The following is a 23,208-nucleotide window of genomic DNA, read 5'->3' on the forward strand; positions in this document are numbered from 1 at the left end:
TTCGGCGGTACCAAGCTGTTGGATATCAGGCATGAGTCTTATGAAATCAAGGGCTATCTTCATATGATTTTGATCTTAGTAGCGCCTGATCATCGTGTATGCTGTACTACACAACTTGTTCTCATTGGTAAAGGCATTCGTGCGACTTTGTATCCTTACCAGTCCAATAGCACGGTTCTCGTTCTGTGTAGATGGACTCAGACTATTTACTGTTTTGAAGGATCGCCGACTTAAAATATGGTTTATTCCTGCTACGTTAGTAGAAGGTCTTAGGGAGGATGGATGGTAGCCGAGTTTTTGACAGCTCCCCGAGCCGTATGTCATCGGACTTTCTATGTGTGGTGAATTTGAACGGCGCGCCACACATAAATTTCTGTTAAAGTCAAATTTTCGGTGTGGCTGTTTCTTTGTTTGTCACTTTGTTTACAGTGACTCCTGTTACTCGTGACAGTACTTCGTACCAGGGAGCAGTCGCGCTTCTATTCCGACGTTCAGCGTCAGCATTTTCATCAAAGTTCTTCATCTTATGGATGGTGTTGATCTTGAGACATTTTCAGTAAGTGTATCGGTCTTTAGTAGTAATTTATCTCTGATCACACATGCAGTCCAGTCGTTCCCTTGGAGTAGCGGCGACAATGCGGGTCAGAGCGGTACTATTTCTCCGATAACATGATGGATGTGGCAAATATTTCTGAATTTCAATGGTTCATTCCTGATTGCCATGACTACTCTCGCCAGTGTCGTTGAACATGCGGTGGAACTCCAAACCTTCGTTATGGTTGGACAAGATGAACTTAGAATGCGAGGTTTGCTTAAGCAAGGCACGAAGCCCAACGATATTGACAAGATCAACGACGCCATCAGGGACTACGTTGAAAAGAGGATGGAACTGGAATCAAATAGATCATCGGTGCAATGGGACTTGGTTACTGCTGCTCAGGTAAAACTTCGACGCTCCGAGACTGGCCATTAACTGAAGCATCATCTCAAGAACACAGTCACAGAGGCAGTACAATGCTTACACTCAGTTCGCGTTGTGGAGGGACATGTGCTCTGGGATGCGCCTCCTCCCAAAGTCGTACAAATCCAAACTCCTAGCGCCAGTACAGACATACAAATTGTTCAAAACACTGAACCCGGCATGGGGAAGAGATCGTCAACAGGATCTACTCCGACAGGAAGCATGAAGAATGGGCAAAGTACCAGATCCAAGGCGGTGAGAAGACAGACGACGACGTCTATGGCGGCCTCTCATACATTGGTGCGAGCTGTCATTTTCAGTTTCGTGTACGGTGTAATGACTACAACTTTTTGAAGGGGATTGGTACTTGTGCGTCAACGCCAAAACCGCCACCAAAACCACAGGAACTGCCGGGAGTGTTGTCGAATGCTGTAGGTTTCATCTCCTTGCTTTTTCGCTGGCATTAAACCACCTATTTGTTTTGTAGGTACCGCTACGCTTTGGCCCTCCTAAAGTCAGAAAGAAAGCGAACGAGGATGACTTATGGAAGAAGGTGAGTCAATAAGTGATCAATGTGATTGAGCTAAACCGTCTACAGTTTTCATTGAACGCTACCCCATCAGAACAGCCGTCTGTCGAATGGCTTACCCAATTACGAGACTTAGTCGTTGACTTGGGCCCAGCTAACAAGGACAAGGTTATATCAAAAATCGGGCTTGAACTTTGGTGCCAACTGGTTTTCTTGAACGTACACCGTGGTAACTCTCGCACGTTATCAAAGACCAAAGTATCAAAAGTCGACATTTCCACTTGGGACTTGATTCCTACAGAAGCAAACATGCCTGTGAGTGTTGGATATTCAAATGAGACATTAAACAACTGATGTTCGCTTTTCTAAGTGCAAAACTTGCAGTCATAAAGTCGCCTGTCATTGGCCAAACTCGGAGGACCATTCGAAATGTCGGGAGTGCCATCTGCAAGCCAAACGGTGCACGTTTAGTGGCAATAGTATGAAAAGGGGGCGAAAACGAAAACGCAGCTCCGAGTCTCCTTCGACCTCACGAAGGCGCGTCAAAGTAGATTTAGAAGCGGATGAAGACGACGAGGTCGATTCACAGGATGAGATGCTAGATCCGCCTGCCGAAGCTTTGAACACGTTGACACGACCTAGACCCACATTAACCCTGCAGAAGATGGACTCACTGAAAACTCCAGCGACGAGATCGAGTACATCGAAATTGTTGTACCCTACCAAAGTCACTCCTCATCAGAACTTGGGTTCGGCTGAGCGGATAGCACAGTTGACACCCAGAATCACGCTTTCCCCTCGCCCGTCATCATCTTCCTTAAACCCTGAAATGCCGACACCGTTCTCAGAAATCCAACAAACGAGGTCAGATAAATCACCACCTGTAACCATGCCCCCTGTTCCTCTAAACGAAAGAGGCGACGACACGACAATAGGAAATGAATCTATAATCACCTGTCCTATGCTCTCTGTACCTGCCAGCAGATCCTTGACCATACACGATTCAAGATCACCAACCCCAACCACAGATAACCCCTCAAAAAACACATTTCCGACACTCGCAAACGAATTTTTCCACTCTGGAAAGACCAATATGAGCCCTACGCGACCTCATGGTCGTCCAGACCACGATGAATATGACAGGCTGTTGGAGGAAATCAAAGATTGGGACGCCGATACATGCAAAAGACACTTAGCAAGGGTGATGGCTGATCTTCATTGCGCCATCGGTAACACACGGGAATTGCAGAAGCAATTAAATGAGTTGTTGAAGAAAGACGAAGCATTGTTGGCATTCGTACTAGAGATCGACGCCGCACACCAAAAGGCACTAAAGGAACTGACGCAACTAAGATCCGATAGACAATCATAGTGTACCATGTATTAAATTAAAATACAATCAGACGTAGCAGGCTTTGCCCCTCAGCGGGCCCTACAGGAGTTATTTTTCAATGTGTAGGGCGGGATGGCCTGAGTTAGCTCTGAAGAGACTGCTGCTACGTTTGCCGATATCAAAACGCCGAAAGCACCTGACAACTACGACCAAAAATGACAAGCGCCGGCACTGCTAATCACGATTTCCCTTAGACGCCGTAGAGGTGTACACCACTCACTCTCCCGACGTATCTAATGGGATCGCGGCCTTACAACCCCAGTCTCTAAGCTAACGTCTTTGGTTTAAGCGAACTAAGTTAATACATGTAGGAATGCATTTAAGAGCTTGAGCGAACGAAGACTTCTATCATGCTATTTATACACAACCAACACACAACAGCCTGGGAGGATTTAGGCTGTGACTTGCAAGTTTTGATGCCTCGAGCAAACAGCTTTTCGTGTGGTACTCCCTTCACCCTCTGAGCTTGGAAAATAAGAAATAGTATGTATCATTGATCCCTCTTGTTTCGAGTACTCAGCACAAGCACCCAAGGTCTTTGCTCCTCAGTGGCGAGATGTTTCGTCGCGAACCATGGCCTCCAAGGGTAAGTCAGTTCAGCAAACAAGCAGAGGGGAAATTGATAACACTTCCAGGATATCTCTCTTCCTGAAGTCACCATCTCCGCCTTCACTGAAACGGGCCGAGAGGAATCGTCGATCATCGTTCCATTGCAACGGGCGTACACTGGTAGAAGGCCTGTGATATCATCCCACCTTGCTGACACTCCCTGCGCTACCCTCGGCATTCAGGGCCTCTTGGATCAACTTAATTCTACACTCGGAACATCACACACCCTGGACACTCCATCCCTCTCCTCCCTTCTTGAAGATTGTATCGCAAACAACTATGACTTTGGCATGGCATATGGCCACCTCCGCCAGATATGGTACACCCGCGACTGGAGCATTATACGAGACACACTGCGCAAATGGGAAGAGGAAGACTGGGAGATGCGACGGACAGCGCTCAATGGTAACCAGATCGTTCAACCAGATTTGCCACCTCGACGTGTGTGGGATCTGTACAGCAATCGAGTGGTACCATGGTGGTGCACAGGGATGCAGAGGCCGCCTCAGCCGATATCGCATGGATGGATGGATGAGAAGGGTCGTGTCGATGTGCAGACACCCATCAATGGATATGAATGGCCTGTTCCCATCCCAAAAGACACCAACCTGAACCTTATCCGCATTGAGATGCTCCATGTTCGAGCCCGGGATAACGATTGTGTTAGAGTGGAGTACGTGTGGTTGGATGTTCTCTGTTTGAGACAGGTGGGTGGACCAGGGGAGCATATGCGGATGGAAGAGTGGAAGCTGGATGTGCCAACCATCGGGGCAGTGTATCATATGACCGAGGTGGTGATTTACTTGAATGGGCTGGGTCGGCCTTTGAGTTTGAAGGAGGGTGACTTGCAGAGTGATCGGTGTTGGTTTAGACGGGCATGGACGCTACAAGAGGTTGGCTGGACTAGGCTGATTGCTGGGAACACACCGGATGGGCCAATGCATACCAAGCCAATAGATGAGGATGGGAAGTATGAGACTGAGCTACTGACCAGGTTTCATGAGCAGCTGGATTTTATAGATGACAGCATGTATCATGATATGTTCAAGGCACTGGAGAGCATGCGGAATCGGGTGTCGACCAACCCGGTGGACAAAGTTATGGGACTGTCATTTCGTTTGCAGTCCAACACAATACCGGCATACTATGAAAGCCAGTCTCTCGAGGACGCATGGACAGCGCTCATGGATTCGATGGGTGCGGAGGTTCGGGGGGGTTTGTTCTTGTTCTATCCTGAACCGGGCAATGCAAGCACAAAATGGAGACCATCGTGGGACCAGCTTATGACGAAGCCTCTGCCCGCATATCATGCCTACACATTCAAAGTTGATCGCAATGAGATGGATGAAGACTGGTGTGAGGCGGAGTGCATTGAAAAGGGGTTGGTGCGGGGGTTGGCTGTTGTGGAAGGGGGTGATCGATGTGGGGAATTGATCGTTGAAGACGCGGATGGGACACAACACGCATTCAACATCACAGCCACCCACAAGTGCCCGATACCTGACGACACATACACACTGATTTGCGCTGATAGAGGGTGGTCCCAATATTGCGTTGTCGGCCGAAGATTGACAGGGAAAAGGTTTGAAAAGGTGTCCGTGTTGGAAATATCTGCTGAAGAATCAAGTCAGCTCCGAGATCTGCATATTACTAAAAAGTGTCGAAATATTCTTATTTGAGTACACATCGTAGTAGCTCTTCTTGAGTGGTTATCATGCTTACATGAGGGGCAAAGGATTGTTCTTATGAAGGGTTCACACAATTGCTGCCCGTCGATTTCAAAAACCTGCGCTATATTACAATGTACTATGTATCTCTTTATATATTCGTCGAAAATCAAACAAGAGCAGAACCGGGAAAACCAAAAGACTAGGAAAAGGAATAAGATGAAAGTATCCTGGTGAGAAGAGTCAGCTCAGCATCACAAGAGGCAAAGCATCCTACCATAGCATCTTCTTTGTTCTTGATAGTTTTCACCACAATCGCCACCAGGAAGTAGTCGTGCAGCAAGTGAGGAAGAAGATGGGAAGACTCTCTGCCAAGAATTTCTGGTAAAAGTCTGTCCTCGTCTGTTGACATATGAGGACATATTTCGTCATCTCTTGACCCAAGTTTTGGAGGACATCCATGATGAGATAGACGATGTATCGATGCTCCTTTTCGTCGTCGTACTGCATGCCCGTGATGATGCCATGCATGCCACTAGCAACTGAAATTGCCCATGCCGCGCCCAACGATCGGAATCCATTCTCAAACAGACGTGGGTCAATGTGCTCATCCTGCCTACCCATAGCTAATACTCGTCTTCAATGTCTCCGTCAATCCTTCATCCCGCGAATAGTCAAGATAAACTTGCGACCTTGACGTTAAGGGTCCTGTCTAGTTTGTCTGTTATCCGCAGCGCAGTTGATAAGCAAGTCGTCAATGTTGAGGCGGCATTGTCTCCATGAGGGGACACAAATGATGGCAGGTTTTGTGCATGCTTCGATATCGTCATCCCGATAATCGACACCAACACTGTACGTACAAACCGGGCGAGCGAAGCATTTGCATGAGACTGAAAGGATGATTAGTCAATAGAAGAGACGTTTGAGATAGAAGATAGTTTACAGATCGGTGTAACCCAGCCAATTATCACAATTTCCATGCTGAAGTTGCTGAACAGATCAGGGCGTACCCACGCACAGTCGACTTACGACTAGCCCTTCCCGACGTTGAATCTGACTGGAGTCTGGACTCTTCTCCTCGATCCCACAATCTACTCTTCCTGCGACCCTCCATCCACGTCGACCGTGATTCTGACTGGGAACAGGACGCTCTCCTTCCGTACGTCATATTTTCCCGACTCTCGAACACGTCTCCATCATCCGTGTCATCTGTCACTCCGACGTTTCATCGTGTAACAAACTATGGGGGGAGCATTTTCATAGAGGGCTTATTGAAGCTCTCGAGCGTATGCTTTGCATCATTCCTCAGTCCTTCATCTCCTTCCACCGCCGCAGGCCATCAGCACACTGCATCTCGAGCAATTCGTAGAATGTCCCATGGAATACGGAGCTTCCGATGACTCATTTTGGGATTGCCATCATTGAGTGATGAGGTGCAACCCGAGGGTAAAGCTATAAAGGGTTGTCGGAATACTTAGTACGCGTCAGACTGAAGGGATGCGATCGAATCGAGCTCTCAGACGGCAGTGCATACTCGGACGTTCTCACGTTCCGACTATCATTACCAGAACGGTCGAAATCGCAGATTTGCTATCTTCAGCAGGCGCTACACTAACAAAATCACCGAAGACATCCGTTCACAATTCAGACGCAGCCTTCATCCCATCGCCTTCCTCGGTCGTACATGATAGTCGGACGAGCCGCCCGCGAGCCCTCACCAGCGCCGAGCACCTTCACTTGCAAGCAGACTCTCAGTTGTTTCCATTGCCCTATCGCATCTACTCTGCTTAGGCACTCTCCTCCTCCACCGCGTAGCTGTCTGTCTTTTCTCCTTTATCCACCAGAGCAGATTCTGGGACGAACGCCCAGTATCCTCCTTCACTGAACCCTAGCTACATTACCACCACCAAGCAAACGAAGAAACGCCACTCTACCACTGCAGAGCAAGCTCACTCTGTAAAAGCCTCTAACGATCCTTGCACCATGAACATACGAGCCTCTCAACTAATCATCAACATCAAAGAAGCTCCAAGTCTACTCGATGCTTAATGAACATTATCTACTATCCAACCTCCTCCTTCCCATCTCACATATTTTCTAGCATCCAGTACTCCCGACACTCGGCGGTGAAACTAGCACTGCTGCCGTGACCATCTTGTAGACCCGTGACTGTATCATCAGAGTCTACTGAAACGGTGGTGGACTGGCATGGTACCTGGGGTCAAATTGCTGGTATCTGTACTACGGGATATGTTCGTGAGTTTTTCTCTCAGATAGTGTGTTCGGCCTACTAATCATTTTCTTAGGCAAAACCATCTCCGGAGGAAAGAAACATATCGTGTGCATTGTTGATCACATGCGACGATTCTGCCATAGGTTTCAGTACCACGTCCGCCGAGTCCATCGTTGGACGGTACCTAGTTTAATATCAGGTTTGGGTCTTATCAGATCCACCGCTCTCTTCATCTGATTTTGATCTCGGTAGCATCTCATCACCGTGTAGTATGATGTACCATACAACTCGTTCTCCATCGGTAAAGGCATTCGGGCGGAACGAGCCTGAGGCATTGTATCTATACCAGTCCCATGTAGATGGACTCGGATTATTTACTCTTTCAATGGAACACCGACTTCAAATATGGTTCATTTCCCGTTGGATATGGCGGGATATTCTTGAGAGACTTTTGCTATGCTCGAGACGAATGCTAAGGATGGTGTCTGCGAGGACCAGGAAGCGCCCAAAGCACCTAACAACTATAGCCAAATATGACAGGTGCCATGACTGTCAAGGCGTAGACGCCGCAGAGGTGTACATCACCCACTCTCCCTCCATATCTTCAGGGATCACGGCCTTGCAAAATGAACTGGGAACGTCCTCGATTCAAGCGAACTAAATTAATCCATGCAGGAAAGCACCTAAGAGATCGATAGAACGAAGATTTCTATCACGTTATTTACACACAACAGCCAGGGAGGATTTGGGCTGTGACGTTGTGATGCCTCGAGCCCAACAGCTTTTCGTTTGGTACTCCCTTGACCTTCTGTGCCTGGAAAATAGTAAATAGTACGTGTCATTTATTCCTCTCGTTTTGAGTATTCGTCATGATGACATTAGCACCATTCAAGGTCTTATTCCGAGTCCAATCCCTTTTCGGCGGCATGGTTTCTGGTGATCGTATATCCTGGCGTCAGCGGGCCAAGTCATTCTGCAAACGAATACAGAGGAAATTCATAACTCCCAAAGTCACCATCTCTGCCTTCACTGAGACGGGCCAAGAGGAATCATCAATTGTCGTTCCATTGCAACGGGCGTACACCGGTAGAAAGCCTGTGATACCATCCCGCCTCGCTGACACTCCCTGTGCTACCCTCGGTGTTCAGGGCCTCTTGGATCAACTCAACATCACACTCAGAACATCACACACCCTGATACCATCTCTCTCCTCCCTTCTTGAAGAGTGCATCAAAAACAACTACGACTTTGGCATGGTATATGGCCGCCTCCGCCAGGTATGGTACACCCGCGACTGGAGCACGATACGAGACACATTGCGCGAATGGGAAGATGCAGACCGGCGGAGGCGGCGAAACGCACTCGGTGGTAACCGGATCGTTCAACCAGATTTGCCGCCTCGACGTGTGTGGGATCTGTGCAGTAATCGGGTGGTGCCATGGTGGTGCACAGGCATCGGCTTTATGAGCGATGAGCTTCGGCCAATATCGCATGCTTGGATGAATGAGAAGGATCGTGTCGATGTGCAGACGCCCATCAACGGATACGAATGGCCCGTTCCCATCCCGAAAGATGCCAGCCTCAACCTTGTCCGCATTGAGATCCTCAATCTTCGAGTGGAGCAACGGCGAGATTATTCTAAAGCGAAGGACCACCGGCAATATTATCCTGCAACGGAGTATGCATGGTTGGACGTTCTCTGTTTGAGACAGGAGGGTGGACCGGGTGAGGATATGCGTGCGGAAGAGTGGAAGCTGGATGTGCCCACCATCGGAGCAGTGTATTCTCAGAACCGTGTGGTGTGGTACTTGAGTGGGCTGGGTCGGCCTCTGAGTTTGAAGGATGGCGACTTGGACAGTGATCGGTGCTGGTTTAGACGTGCATGGACACTACAGGAGCTTGGCTATGAAAGGGTGATTGCTGGGGACACACCAGATGGACCAATGCATGCTGAGTGTAAGTACGGGAAGTATGAGACTGAGCTACTGACCAGGTTTCACAAGCAGCTGCAGTCTATGGAGGACATTTCAAATTCGAGAGTGTTTGATGTGCTGGAGGAGATGCGGAATCGGGTGTCGACCAACCCAGTGGACAAAGTCGCGGGACTGGCATTTGTTCTGCGGTCCAAGACGATACCAGCATACTATGAGACTGAGTCTCTCGAGGACGCATGGACAGCACTCGTGTATTCGATGGATTCGTGGACTCGGAGGATGTTGTTCCTCTCGTATCCTGAACCGGGCAATGCAGGCAGAAAATGGACACCATCGTGGGACCAGCTGATGATGAAGCCTCTGCCTGTGGGTGGTTACTCCCTCATCGACCTTGATCGGAATGAGGAGATGGGTGAAGACTCATGTTATGCGGAGTGTATTGAAAAGGGGTGCGTGCGGGGGTTGGATCAGGTTGCGGAAGGGAGTGATCGACGCGGAGAGTTGATCGTTCAAGGCAAGTATGGGACAGAACATCTCAACATCACAGCCACCCACAAGTACCCGATACCTGACAACACCTACACACTGATTTGCGATTATAAACTGTATTCCACATCTTGCATTGTCGGCCGAAGACTGCCAGGGAAAAGGTTTGAGAAAGTGTCGGTGTTGCAAATTCCCAATAGATATCGATGGAGGCGGGTAGAAAATCTGTATATTACTGAAAAGTGTCGAAATATTCTTGTTTAAGTACACATTGTAGTAGCTATTCTTCAATCAAGTGGTTATCATACCTACCTAAGAGGATGCAAAGGACTGCTCCTATGCAGAAGGGTACACGCAGTCGCTGCTACACCAACCTGGCGAGAGGTCAAGGAGAGGTCAGAACACAGTTTGTTTGAAGAGCTTGTGCCAACATCACTCTGATGTTGCTGCTACTTCATTGCTACTGTTGGAGGCCTATCATTTCTACTTGTTTTTAATGCCCTACATCAAACTAGTAATGTCAACCTTAGGCTTGAACAAACATCAAACCTCCCGTCACAATGATTTTAACAGGACATATATTCGTGTCATGTAGCACATCAATAATACAGGAAAACCGGCAAATGTTGCAGTAACAGGATAAATATCATTGTTATTGACATAGCAAGTTACACATCTATATACATATACAAATACTATAATGAAGAATCACCGTCGCAGTGTTGCCACTCAAGATATGAAAGTGTAACCTTTTAACGCAGCCAGAAGGAGCCTAAAACACAAGTTTAGTTTATCAGATCAACAGCAGCATGGATGCGTACATACCACACGAAATCCTTCAGACACTGAGTACGGCCTCTTCATCAACGCCACCAAATATGGACTAAACCCTTCATTCTTGTGCTTTTGCCTTTCAATCTTGGTGAGCTGTGCTATCTCGACCCTCTGGGCTTGCGTTTGAGCATATATCTAGTATGGGCCTGTCAATAGTAAGGATATGAGGGGAGAAGGAAGAAGGTACAAGTAGTGTGCACGAATTCAATATCAAAAACCAGCTTGCGAATCAGCGACAGGATCACCCGGATTCGCCCCCAACCCCAAACTGATCATGTTGGAATGTCAAGTGTCACGCATCATGGTGCAGTCGACGTCGGGATCTTCAGTAGGAAGCACCGTTCATCTGTTCTCCTCCTCAGCTTTCCTTATTACCTCATATTGCTTCTATTAGTGTACACGGCATGTAGATAAATAGGTAGACGAACGACGATGACCCTCGCCTGTTTGCGAGGGTTCCCTGCTATATCCGGGTGAGCGGCTGGAGAATTACCACTTATCTCAACAGATCATGCCACACTTCAGAAAATCTCGACAAAATCTGGACTATGAGGAGTCAGCCACATAGAGTTACAACAAGACCAGATGTGCTCACTGCTCGATACCAACCTCCAGGTTTCTAAAGCCGCTTTTGTTACGGTTTATTCATTTCTTTTTCTTTTCTTTCCTTTTCCTTACGCATACATGCTTACCCAGTGCTGCGGTTCTGATCGAACAGTGCTGCGGCACTATTTTTAGTCTACTCAACGTGTATTTAAGTAGAGCCTCAGCTGGCTTAAACCCCAGCTTCGGCTAAGGTTTATTCTACCTAACATCGAACTCCGTTCTTCTGACTAAGTGTCCCATCGACTTTCGTCGCCTTTGACCTGTTGGTGTATCGTCTACCGAAGTGCGAGTAGCGATCCTAACACGATCTAAGTCGATTAGAGTTAGTGGCTAACATTTAGCCGAAGCTCGCTCTACGTTGCTCAGCGTCACTTCCGAGAAAGAGCGCTGCCCAACTCTTTTACGAGAAATTACCCCGCTTGACCAGAGAGGTCATCGCCTACGTTCGTGTGGACAACCCGGTGCTTGTCAACGTACAGCGAGTGGACCAACGGAAAAGCACTCACCGTCACCATTCATCCGATACACTACCTCGTTGCGCTAGCCTTGTGGCTAATACCCCCTCGGCTACTCCTTCTGTTGTTAGTAACTCGGTTGATTGTTGAATTCATTACCTACGACGACTTTATCTTCGCAGTCTTCGTGACTGTAACCTTCACCCTTGTTCTCATCAGGCTCGGAATATCAGCAGTGGTACTAGCAGGATTGCTAGCCGCCCTGTATTCGTTATATCCCCGCCTCGTTTAAGGACACCACGTATCCCAACACGAAACCCTTCATCCTCGCCCTCCAGCTCGCCTCTATTTTAACAGTTCTGCTGTTAATAGTAACGAGCACTCCTCCCGACGAGACCTGCGAAATCTCGTTAATGAACGGCTCTAATTACGAGACCGACCTTAGCCTGATCATCGCACTCCTAATCGTTCTCACCATTCTTGCGGTATACCAGCTTGCATGGTCAATCGTCGACCTACGCAAAGGATAGATCTCTACACGGATGCCCTGGTCCGATGCCATTCCTGCAATCTTCGTAACTTTTATCGCCTTTTTCTTGTCCATTTCTTTGTACTACACACTCCGCTGTTGCCGACAACAGAGAAGGGTCCGACCTCAGCTCCCCTTCCACTACGTGCCCAGCGCACCCGCATATCCCCCGCAGGTGATAGATATCCCCGCGGCCTCGCAACAAACTCTACCAGAAACCCCAAGGCCAGAACTACACTCTCTCTATGGAGAGTCCCTCTACGGATCGTCGCGACCCAGCTCGCGATCCTCAGAGTCGAGCACCGACTCCTACAGAAGCGCCACCAACGAGTCAACCGACTCCGTTGACATCACCGATACCAGGAGCATACTCCTCGACGGAGGAGACTCGCCCTTACCAGGTCTCTTCGACCAGCCTTCAGTCGAAGGCGAGTCAAGCCCCGACCGAAGCCGAGGACAAGGCACCAGGCCTCTGGTCGCGGGCGAAGAAAGCCCTGACACCGAGTACGAAGGGGACGAGCTCACCGAGTGGGAAAGAACCCGCCTCGACGACCTCCTCGACGACATCTACCCGAATACGGAGGAGGATGCAACCTATACCGGAGACAACTGGTCCGGAAGGTCATCCACGAAGTGGGTCGAAGCCCAGTGGGGAGATTCCGATATCGGAGCAGAGCGCAGAAGGTATATACAGAGGCAAAAGGACGACTACGACGCCGATTCAGGCGAGCTTGGCCTCGGAGCCTCCGCGGCTTCCACCAGTACAACTCAGCCACAGCCTCTTCCAAGGGCCTGGCCAACCAATAGAGGCCCCCCAGTCGCCTGGCATCCCCAGCACCAGTTGGGTCTACGCCGACGACGGGGAAGAGACTCCTGTGGCCGGAGTCCCGACCAGAGGAGAGCCCGACCCGCTCCCTACGGTCCCCGAGGCCCCAATACTCACTGCCCCCGTCTCCGCGCACGAGCCGACGGATGGGGAGCTTTGGAGCGAGTTCCCAGATCTCAACACCGACGAACTTGGGACAGTTACTGCCGCCGAGCGCGTCGCCGGAGTCTCCGATTGGACGCCCTCTGTCGCGTCGAGAGCCTTCGCCGACCCCCTCCCTCTCGCACAGCGTCCGTGGCCCCTACTCTACCACACGTACGTCGAGTCCCTCGGACTCCCTCGAAATGTCTGGGAGTCCCCAGAGGTTCAGGCCCGAATGGACAGAGGCCGAGCGCATGACGCACGCATCCGACGTGCCGAAGAGGACGCCCTCTACGGGCCCAATGGCTTCTGGGACTTACCCGTCGAGCCCGACGCCACTCCCGCCGAAATTGACAACCGGATACGAGCCGCTGCCGTTCGCTACTCCGGATACGCCCGAAGGGCAGGAACAGACCTCGAGGCCCGAGCTCGAGCTTGGAGAGTCTACCAGGAGGAGATCTCCAATGAGGACTCCGACATCGGAAGGTGGCGGAGAAACAAGGAGATCGACCGACTCGCCCGAGAGAGGAAGGAGGCAGAAAATGCCGACCCGACCCCCAAACCAGGCCCTGGAGCCGACGGTAATGGCGGCGGTCAGGCAGGTCCTTCTTCAGGGCCCCATACCTAGGCCCGGGATCTTCGAATTATTGCCCTGGCACGGGCTGTACGAAATTATGATGGAGGATATGGAGAAAGACCCGCAGTGGCTCTTCTCCGAAGCAGGAGAGGATTATCGACAGGCTAAGCAGATGGGGGACGTATACCTCATGAGAAATATCCTCGAAGTAGAAACCTGGCACAGAGCGGCCATCGTCTGGAACCTGGTAAACCCAGGGGCACCCCAACGGGGGTGCGAACCATATAGACGGCCCCAGCCGATGCCTCATCCGACTGATCCGTCGGACTTCTTCCCCGAGGGGTTCTTCGGTGGAGCAGGAGAAGACGACGACGACATGGATGATCCAGGCGCTGGACCGTCTCGCCTTGACAAGGGGAAGGGGTCCACTGTACCCCCGCTCCCGCCAAAACAGCCGCCATATCCGGACCCCGCGGGATATCCTCCCCCGGGGGAAAATCGAAACTTGCGATCGGTATCGCGACCGCCCAAACCGCCGGTACCGCCACATGTACCATCCCCCCCAGATCCAATTCCTCCCTGGCAGCTCGCGCCGGGAGCTGTTAATAACCCATGGAATGATGTCAAGCCCAAGTTAGTAACTCAGCCCGAGTACTTTACCGGGGTTTCCTCGGACATCACGCGCTTCCTACATCACTGCGAAGTTTACTTCGCGGTGTTCCCCATGTACTACTCCATGAACGATCAGGGGCACAACCCCTATCGTATCACGTTCGCTCAAGGGTATCTACGAGGGGACGCGCAACAGTGGTGGGTCGACCAGTACTACCGGTACCGGGACCCGCAAGGCCATTGGAGATTCCCCACCTGGGCGGAATTCTCCGAGGATCTCAAGCGCGAATTCCGCGAAGTAGCGGAGTTAACCATATGGAAGTCAGAATGGAAGAAGATTCGACAGGCGGACTTCAAGTCCGCAGTAGAATTCTTCGCAAAGTTCGAACGGTTAGCCCACAAATGCGAGGAGTTTGGCGATGAGAAGCAAATGTTCGAAGCGGTGGAGGCAGCAATCAGACCGACGGTGAGGAACACGGTGATGCATGGGGACAACGAGCGCCCCACCACCTATGCGCAATGGAAGGCCCGCATCTTGAGAATAGATGCCAATTATCGGTACGGAGTCGCCCAGGGGATGGGCAGTAAGACCTCCTCGAACCAGACCGGTTCGGGTCGAGGCAATCAACAAAAAGGTGGACAGGGGTCAGGTGGCGATAAGAAAGACGCCACGGGAACCACCTATGGAGGAACCGGGCAGCCGATGGAAATCGACAAGCTGCGGTCCGACAAGCGGTGCTTCAAGTGTGGGAACACTGGGTGGAGCCCAAAGCACAAGTGCCCTGACGATAAGTCCAAGTGGCTTCCCGTCAAACTCCCACCTCGAAAGAAACCCAACGTCGCCCGCCTCCGCCAACTGCTCGCCGAGGCCGAGAAAGAAGATTTAGGAAAGGATACGAAGGTCGAAGAGGTCAAGGACGACAAGGAGAAGTCGTCAAAAGGCGAGCCGGCGTCGAAATAAGCGATTCGACGACGTCGGCCAAGGACTTAGTTTCTACTGGTGCGCACTCATGTAATTTTAGCCGGACTTATACTACGTATATAGGTACTCCGTACGATCAATATACCAACTTTTTCGCCGCGTTACCAGTTGAAGAAACTAAAGAAAATGAATCGCCAATCATCGACGGCGTAGGAGGGGATTCCCGCCACTGGGCACAGTCTGTGCTCAGTAACGAACCCCTAGGGGCCGTCCCAGCTCAGGAACCCCCGGCCGACCGTACAGGGAAAGCCCCTCGAGGGCAGAGCCCCCTAGGTCGTGTCCCGACTGCACCCTTGACGAAGGGAGGTCAACCCGGAGAGGGAGAAAGGTCGTCAGCCCAGCCTGCTGGGCCTGCGTCTTCGCCTGTGGAAGCGTCTGTTCCAGCGGGAAGCGTCGGAAAAGCAGCTGAGGCCGGGAACTCGAGGGACCACCTGCCCCTAGTAGCCAAGGGACACCCGACGGCAAACAGTGCAGACCCCTCGGGGGAGCCAATATGTGTGCCCCCGCGAAGGGCAACCCGAAGTACCGCCGGGTCTAGGAAGAGCAGTAAGAAAGGATCGACCGTGGAGGTTACAACGCCGAGCACAAGCGCCCGAGGCCAGGGCCGAAGAAAGGGCAGAGCGCCCTCCTCCACCACCTCGAATTTCAAAGGCGCCCAAATGCCGCCTCTGGACCTTTCTCGTCCAGGTGACCAAATGCCACTTCGAGGGAAGACCCCTTCGGTCTCGTTGGAGGAAGTCGAAGATGAAGAAGCCCACTTACGGTCCGACATACCGGTCGTGGCTCCCAAGAGGCCGAAGTCACCCGCCATGTCCCTCACCGCGAATGCCAACGACAAGAAGGTGTTTGCGGCGATGTACTACGAGCCCCACGGTATCCTGTGGACCCGTCGGGCCTTACGAATTGCTCGAGGAGATGCGGCAGCCCGCGCTGTTCTCAACGGATGGGTACACCCACGGCGACGCGAGGAGGTGACCGATCAATTGTGTCATCAACTGGAAGAACAGACCGAAACGGCCGCCCAGGCCAGGGAACGGTGGCAATGGATGGAGGACTTACAGAAACCACCAATGTATATACGGGGGAGAAAGGGACGGAACGTTTCAATAAAGCTGCAGTTGGAAACGCTTGATACCCGGGAGACTCACGCCTTATCCGCCTTAGTCGACAGTGGGGCGACGGGAAGTTCGATTGATCGCGCCTGGGCCCAGGCCCACAGCCTCAATTTGAAAAAAGCGGCCCGACCCGTCCCGGTTTATAATGCCGACGGCACTCGTAACAAGGGGGGGGATATCACCGAATATGCCGAAGTACGGCTACGGATAGGAGACCACGTGGAACGGATCGAACTAGCCGTGGTCGACCTAGGTTCCACTCCGTTATTCCTAGGGCATGACTGGTTACAACGTCATAACCCGCTCATTGATTGGGATACCGGAGCCGTTACCTTGGCCCGATGTACATGCAGAAAGATTCCCTTCTCCCTCCCCGACACCGATCCCTCGGCGCGTTGGGACGAGTATGAGGAAGGGGATACTATCCTAGTGATTGATTTCGAGGAAGCCTTCCACGTACGAGCCATGGGGACTAAGGCTAACGAGCTAGCGGCTCGAGCCAACGCCAAAAAGACTGCGAAGTCCTTTGAGGAAGTAGTGCCCGAGGAATACCGGGAATTTAAAGATATCTTCGACAAAGAAAACTTTGACGAGTTACCTCCTCGAAAACCCTGGGATCATGCTATCGAGCTGATCCCCAACGCAAACGCCAATTTGGACTGTAAGGTCTACCCCCTCAACCATGCCGAACAAGAGGAATTAGACAAGTTTCTGGACGAGAACTTGTCTACTGGCCGAATTCAACCCTCGAAGTCTCCCATGGCTTCACCGTTCTTTTTCGTAAAAAAGAAGGACGGCAGACTACGCCCAGTCCAGGACTACCGAAAACTAAACGAGATGACGATCAAGAATCGCTACCCGTTACCGCTTATCGGAGAGTTGATGGACAGGTTGAAGAAGGCCAAATACTTCACCAAGTTGGATGTCCATTGGGGTTACAATAACGTTCGGATCAAGCAGGGAGACGAGTGGAAGGCGGCCTTTCGGACCAACCGCGGGCTCTATGAACCCTTGGTGATGTTCTTCGGACTCACCAACTCCCCCGCTACATTCCAGTGGATGATGAATGATATTTTCAAAGACCTTATTGCAGCAGGGGAGGTATCCGTGTATTTGGACGATATCCTTATCGCCTCGAAGACCAAGGCTGAGCACCGGCGGATTGTACGCCGGGTACTCCAGATTCTCCGCGAAAACAAATTATTCCTGAAGGCGGAGAAGTGCGAGTTCGAGGTGGAAGAGACCGAATACCTAGGGGTGATAGTCAGTGAAGGGAAGATTCGCATGGACCCGGTAAAGATTGCCGGTTTACTCGACTGGCCAGTACCTCGACGCAAGCAGGAATTGCAATCCTTCCTTGGATTCTGTAATTTCTACCGCCGGTTCATTCGCGACTATAGCAAGCATGTGAGGCCCCTTACGGCGCTCACTGGAAAACAAGAGTGGCTGTGGGGGACATCACAACAACAGGCCTTCGAAAAGCTCAAGGAACTATTTCGCGAGGACGTAGTATTGGCCATTCCACTGGACCAAGGGAAGTTCAAGGTAGAAGCGGACTCAAGTGAAGGAGCGGTGGGGGCAGTACTTTCTCAGTGGCAAGACGAGAAGTGGCGACCAGTTGCTTTCCTCTCCAAAGCTCTCTCAGTTACGGAACGTAACTATGAAATTTACGACAAGGAACTACTCGCCATCATGATCGCTCTCGACGAATGGCGACAATACCTCATGGGAGCCAGGGAAGACTTCGAGATTTGGACGGACCACTCCAATCTCCAATACTTCCGCAAGCCCCAGAAACTCAATCGGCGACAAGCCCGATGGGTCACCGAGCTGGCGGAGTACCAGTTCTCCTTACACCACAAGCCGGGGGCTCAGAACCGGAAGGCCGACCTGTTGTCTAGAAGGGCAGACCACGATCAGGGCAAAAAGGACAATCAAGATATCGTGGTACTCAAAGCCGAACATTTCAGGGCCCTCATCATGCCCACGACCGAGGACTTGCACGAGCGCATCAAGATAGCGACTCACGAACCTCGACGTTGGGACAGAGGAGTCGCTGACTCCCTTAACCATGAAAAAGGCATCTCTCGCGACCAAGAATTATTGTGGTATGATGGGCGAATTTATGTACCCATAGATCGCGACCTTCGAGGGCAGATCATAGCCCTCAAACACGACCACGTCACGGCTGGGCATCCAGGCATCGAAAAGACCAAGGAGTTAGTCCTTCGGGACTACTGGTGGCCCAGGATGCGACGAGATGTGGAGACCTACGTAAAGGGGTGCGACGTTTGCCAAAGAACCAAGGCCGACCGTCGACCAAAGAAAGCCCCGTTACATCCTAACGAGATCCCGGTCCGCCCTTGGACCCACATTTCAGTAGACATGATCACCAAGCTACCAGATTCGAAAGGCTATGACTCCATCCTGGTCATTGTCGACCGCTTTTCTAAAACCATTATCCCTATCGCCTGCACCGAAGAACTCACCTCTCTCGGGTTCGCCAAGATCTTGAGGGATTATGTTTATGTGCCCTACGGGGTAATGCCTGAAAAAGTCATTTCGGATCGCGGCTCGGTTTTCGTCTCCAAATTTATGAAGGAATTTTACGCCCTCATTCACGTTGAAGGAAACCCTTCCACCGCATATCACCCCCAGACGGACGGACAAACTGAAAGGGTCAATCAGGAAATTGAAAAGTACCTGAAGATGTTCGTCAACGATCGACAGAGTGACTGGAGCGAATGGCTACCTCTGGCGGCCTTCACTCACAATAACCGCCAGCACTCATCGACCGGGTACTCGCCGTACAAGATAGTCTTTGGGCGAGACGGGCAGGTTATTACCGCAGCACGGAAACCGACGGTAGTCCCAGCAGCGGCAAAATTGGTGACGGAAATCGAAAAGGCGCAGAAGGAAACGAGGACATCCCTGGAAAAGGCGGCCGAGTCAATGAAGAAGGCTTATGACAAGCACAAGGGTCAGGCGGTGGAATACCGACCGGGCGACAAGGTGTGGTTAGACACTACCAACCTAAAACTCCCTCGCCCTACCAAGAAACTCGGAGATCGCCGTATTGGACCCTTCACTATCATCGCCAAGAAGGGGGCCTCAGCTTACGAGCTCAAACTACCCGTCCGATGGAAAATCCACAACCGCTTCAACGAGTCGTTGCTGACACCTTACGTGGCTCCCGCCTTCCCCAATCAACCACGTCCCGAGAGGCCACCCCCAGAATTGATTGACGAAGAAGAAGAATACGAAATTGAAGAAATAGTGGAGCAGCGGGACAAGGTCGTAGGCCGAGGACGAACTCGCCGTACCATAACGGAATATCTCGTAAAATGGAAGGGATACCCGCGGGAGGAGAACTCCTGGGTCAAACGTTCGGATATGGCCAACGCGGAGGAGCTGGTAAACGAGTACGAAGCACACCTCCAGAGGATTCATTGGGAGGTCAACAAATATGGACGAACGGTGGGGAGAGATGATAAAATACCACCAAACGCTGGAACGGCGTACCACAACCCGGATACCCCATGCGTCACGGACATCGAAACGGTTTACTCCTCCGAATGCACAAACCCGAGACACTCCCACGCACAATCATCAGTAGCGGTGCGGGAAGTGACCACGGAGGAGGCAGAGGGAATACCCATCGTCGAAGAAACACAAAACGATGAGGATTCTAACCTAGACCTCGAAAACCTACAAAGAGTATACGAGAACTGGGACTTCGACTCCAACGATGATGACAACGATGATGACGATACCTGGTCCTTCTACAGCCAGTCCGCACAGAGTGGAGAGAGTCAGGATTCATTCGGGACGAACGAATCTTAAAGGGGGGGGTAATGTTACGGTTTATTCATTTCTTTTTCTTTTCTTTCCTTTTCCTTACGCATACATGCTTACCCAGTGCTGCGGTTCTGATCGAACAGTGCTGCGGCACTATTTTTAGTCTACTCAACGTGTATTTAAGTAGAGCCTCAGCTGGCTTAAACCCCAGCTTCGGCTAAGGTTTATTCTACCTAACATCGAACTCCGTTCTTCTGACTAAGTGTCCCATCGACTTTCGTCGCCTTTGACCTGTTGGTGTATCGTCTACCGAAGTGCGAGTAGCGATCCTAACACGATCTAAGTCGATTAGAGTTAGTGGCTAACACGCTTTGCGTAGTAAGGGTTACTGGTTTGGCTTCCAGGATCATCAATTCATCGGTGGGATGCCCAGGGTTTCCGTTGTCCTGAGAATCGGTAGCAGCGGCTGTGTTTGGATCAGGACTTGCAGTCTGTGATAACATTACTGCCACCCATGGTTCCTGGCTCCAATATTGATACTTAAATGCTTGAGTGCCTGAGTGCTCGAGACATTGATGCCAGCCAGACATGGCGTTTGAGGTAATGGTGTCAAATAATAAAGCAGAGCGACACATTGCCAGAAATATATGGAGAACATGCTTGGCCTGGTTTGTTCGACGACATCAGTATAGAGTCCCGAGAGTTGAGTCAACAGGATGTCGCAAGAACGTTGATGAGATGTGACGCTGCTGTGGAAGTGACATCACGGCCTTGTCATCACGGTGATATTAAACTTCGTTCATTCTCAGGTCAGTACAAAATCGTGTAGTGACGTCTGGACCGTGATCTTTGAGTGACCTCTCGTCAGGTTGGTGGTGTAGGTATAAAGGTTTGTTGATTGCAAAAACCCTTGCTACTGCCTTTCTCAGGTGTAGCCTCGCTGCATTGCCATCGCCATTGCCATCGTCTGACTCATCTCTTATCTCAAACCCTTGTCCTCGTGTTCCTCTTCATCAAAAACCTCGCAAACACCGACCTGTCATATCCTTCCAATCCATATTGGCATCCGCCATAGCCTCGTCTTCAGCGCCATAGTCAGTACTCTTCTTCGACGGACTGATGAGTCCAGAGAACTGCTCACTCATTATAGGTCGACCTCTTCTATCACCTGTTGTCAGTCTGCTACATTTTTGTCCATGTCCTGGGGGAGTTCTCGGATGACACGACTTGTGCACAGTGCATTGATGAGACTAGTCAGTGAAGTAGGTGTGCCATCCGGCTCTCGGTCTCTGCAAGGGAGTGCAGACTGGTCTGCGGTAAGAAACCAAGAGGAATGGTGCCATAGTTATACTGAGAATGGGCTGGGTTTGTGACTCTTTCGAAGGTGCAGGCTGCGCTCCAAATAATTCCTCCCAGGAGTCGCTTCGAATAATGAAGGATCAGCCGACCACATCCACATAATGTATTGCACCCTATTCTGGACATCATATAAGCTCGAAAGCCTGTAAAACATTAGTGAGTGACATGTAGGTGAGAAAATGCACGAGCTCACCATATTGTGCGGTCTACGGATATCGTTCCGATCTAAGCTGCACCGGTTTAATTTTTTTAAACTCAGCACTGTCGTCTCGAGAGGCGGAGACCATCCCGTAACCGCATCGCAAATCATCATTGATAGATTCTGATAAATGAGTAAATAGACAGTATGAAAGAATTGGGATTGCCTGCCTTATGTACCATTCTAAAACTGAGCTGGTTCTCATAAAATGGTAGGCCTAAAAACAACATTAGATCTAGACAAAGTGCAGTTAGGTGGTTGCTAACGAACCAAGTATTCACTCACCTTCGCAAGATATGCCATGGAGCTTGTGGGTGAACGAGTCACAACGCCATAATAACCTTGGGGTCGAAAAAGTAACGCCGAACTTTAAAGAACATCAGAAACCCAACAATAGGTAGGAAATACGACAAGCGCACCATGGTGCTCAGTGAGCTCGATGTCATCATCATCGTGGTTGTTAGGCTTGAAGTCAAAAAGCTAAGTTGGAAAAGGCAGGTGAAGGCAATCAGAAGATCAACAATCATCAACCTCTCTAGCATTGAAGACGTGTACAACAGCTAGAAGGGCTCGTTGAAGATAAGCCAAGGTTGGGCAGAAGGTGTGTGGGAGGATATGAGAGAGGGAGAACGAGGGAGAGGAGAGAGGAGGAGGAGAAGTGGGATGAGTAAAACCGGTCGGTAGGCCATCATTTAAATACCCGTTCGTTGTGGTTTCGATTTTGTGAAATTTTAGAGTCTAACGGCAGGGTGCGTATCCGGTGATGGCTGGCTTCAACATTGTCATCCTGATAATCGATACCAACATTGTACGTACAAACCCGCCGAGCGAAGCATTTGCATGTAACTGAAAAACAACCAATCAACAGAAGACACATTTGAGATACAGGATAGCCTACAGATAAGTGTATCACAGACAGTTATCGCAATTTCAGATCGTGCCCAGACAATTTCCGCGTTGAGGTTGCCAACCAACTTCCGGGATATAAACTGAGACTCAACAGACAGATTTTGGTTGAGCTTGCTTGGATCCTGGAGCTAGGAGGTGATGATAATACTTTGCCATATGTATCATACTGCGGTCAACCTGCACATCCAAGCGTTTGGAACGCATCCTGCAAAGACAGATCGACCCTTGTCCAGATTGTAAGTCTGGGTTCCTTTCACGACGACTGTATGGGCTAGCAGATTGACGCATCACAGTACACATGAGAACCTGAGCAGATCCATCCGTGAACAGCTCCTCCACTAAAGAACGATCTTCCCGTGACATACTAGCGTGATGGATGCCGAAACGAAAAGGAAGGAGAAAACGAACTTGATGTCGTTGGGTTTCTGTAGTCAGAATCTTCTATGGAGCAGCC

The 23,208-nt window shown here is 50.6% G+C and overlaps 5 protein-coding genes across 5 annotated transcripts; 3 read left to right on the plus strand and 2 right to left on the minus strand.

Moving 5' to 3' along the window:
• The first annotated feature begins 466 nt into the window (after nt 1-466).
• On the plus strand, nt 467-2,890 carry EV420DRAFT_1540311 (uncharacterized protein). Its single transcript, XM_060473075.1, has 7 exons — nt 467-556; nt 606-940; nt 992-1,261; nt 1,318-1,392; nt 1,449-1,514; nt 1,560-1,805; nt 1,861-2,890. The coding sequence occupies exons 2-7, from the start codon at nt 677-679 to the stop codon at nt 2,860-2,862; spliced, it is 1,923 nt and encodes a 640-aa protein (XP_060331001.1). The 5' UTR covers nt 467-556; nt 606-676; the 3' UTR covers nt 2,863-2,890.
• Nucleotides 2,891-3,067: 177 nt separating this feature from the next.
• EV420DRAFT_330414 (uncharacterized protein) lies at nt 3,068-5,385 on the plus strand. Its single transcript, XM_060481730.1, has 4 exons — nt 3,068-3,366; nt 3,418-3,469; nt 3,538-5,074; nt 5,124-5,385. The coding sequence occupies exons 2-4, from the start codon at nt 3,457-3,459 to the stop codon at nt 5,182-5,184; spliced, it is 1,611 nt and encodes a 536-aa protein (XP_060331002.1). The 5' UTR covers nt 3,068-3,366; nt 3,418-3,456; the 3' UTR covers nt 5,185-5,385.
• On the minus strand, nt 5,295-6,084 carry EV420DRAFT_330229 (uncharacterized protein). Its single transcript, XM_060481728.1, has 2 exons — nt 5,437-6,084; nt 5,295-5,389 (listed from the first exon to the last, which is right to left on the minus strand). Exon 1 carries the CDS (start codon nt 5,781-5,783, stop codon nt 5,466-5,468), a length of 318 nt encoding a protein of 105 aa, XP_060331003.1. The 5' UTR covers nt 5,784-6,084; the 3' UTR covers nt 5,295-5,389; nt 5,437-5,465.
• Nucleotides 6,085-8,157: 2,073 nt separating this feature from the next.
• Nucleotides 8,158-10,179, plus strand: EV420DRAFT_330307 (uncharacterized protein). The gene has a single exon (XM_060481729.1). It carries the CDS (start codon nt 8,262-8,264, stop codon nt 10,074-10,076), a length of 1,815 nt encoding a protein of 604 aa, XP_060331004.1. The 5' UTR covers nt 8,158-8,261; the 3' UTR covers nt 10,077-10,179.
• Nucleotides 10,180-21,753: 11,574 nt separating this feature from the next.
• Nucleotides 21,754-22,764, minus strand: EV420DRAFT_1540339 (uncharacterized protein). The gene is made up of 6 exons (XM_060473076.1): nt 22,744-22,764; nt 22,265-22,691; nt 22,131-22,212; nt 22,016-22,080; nt 21,840-21,968; nt 21,754-21,789 (listed from the first exon to the last, which is right to left on the minus strand). The coding sequence occupies exons 2-6, from the start codon at nt 22,385-22,387 to the stop codon at nt 21,772-21,774; spliced, it is 417 nt and encodes a 138-aa protein (XP_060331005.1). The 5' UTR covers nt 22,388-22,691; nt 22,744-22,764; the 3' UTR covers nt 21,754-21,771.
• Between the last annotated feature and the right edge of the window lie 444 nt (nt 22,765-23,208).

Source organism: Desarmillaria tabescens (assembly GCF_030435595.1).
Source record: "Desarmillaria tabescens strain CCBAS 213 chromosome Unknown EV420scaffold_16, whole genome shotgun sequence".
Classification (NCBI taxonomy): Eukaryota; Fungi; Basidiomycota; class Agaricomycetes; order Agaricales; family Physalacriaceae; genus Desarmillaria; species Desarmillaria tabescens.

Excerpts from the sequence above, each read along its gene's own strand:
- EV420DRAFT_330307 (XM_060481729.1), top strand. The coding sequence starts at position 8,262 with ATGATGACATTAGCACCATTCAAGGTCTTATTCCGAGTCCAATCCCTT.
- EV420DRAFT_330414 (XM_060481730.1), top strand. Across the intron at positions 5,075-5,123 it reads CGAAGATTGACAGGGAAAAG|CTCCGAGATCTGCATATTAC; the intron begins GTTTGAAAAGGT and ends GAATCAAGTCAG.
- EV420DRAFT_1540311 (XM_060473075.1), top strand. The coding sequence starts at position 677 with ATGTGGCAAATATTTCTGAATTTCAATGGTTCATTCCTGATTGCCATG. Across the intron at positions 941-991 it reads ACTTGGTTACTGCTGCTCAG|AACACAGTCACAGAGGCAGT; the intron begins GTAAAACTTCGA and ends CATCATCTCAAG. Across the intron at positions 1,393-1,448 it reads CGGGAGTGTTGTCGAATGCT|GTACCGCTACGCTTTGGCCC; the intron begins GTAGGTTTCATC and ends TTTGTTTTGTAG.
- EV420DRAFT_1540339 (XM_060473076.1), bottom strand. The coding sequence starts at position 22,387 with ATGCTAGAGAGGTTGATGATTGTTGATCTTCTGATTGCCTTCACCTGC. Across the intron at positions 22,213-22,264 it reads CGAGCTCACTGAGCACCATG|TTCGGCGTTACTTTTTCGAC; the intron begins GTGCGCTTGTCG and ends TGTTCTTTAAAG. Across the intron at positions 22,081-22,130 it reads CCATGGCATATCTTGCGAAG|ATCTAATGTTGTTTTTAGGC; the intron begins GTGAGTGAATAC and ends CACTTTGTCTAG.
- EV420DRAFT_330229 (XM_060481728.1), bottom strand. The coding sequence starts at position 5,783 with ATGGGTAGGCAGGATGAGCACATTGACCCACGTCTGTTTGAGAATGGA.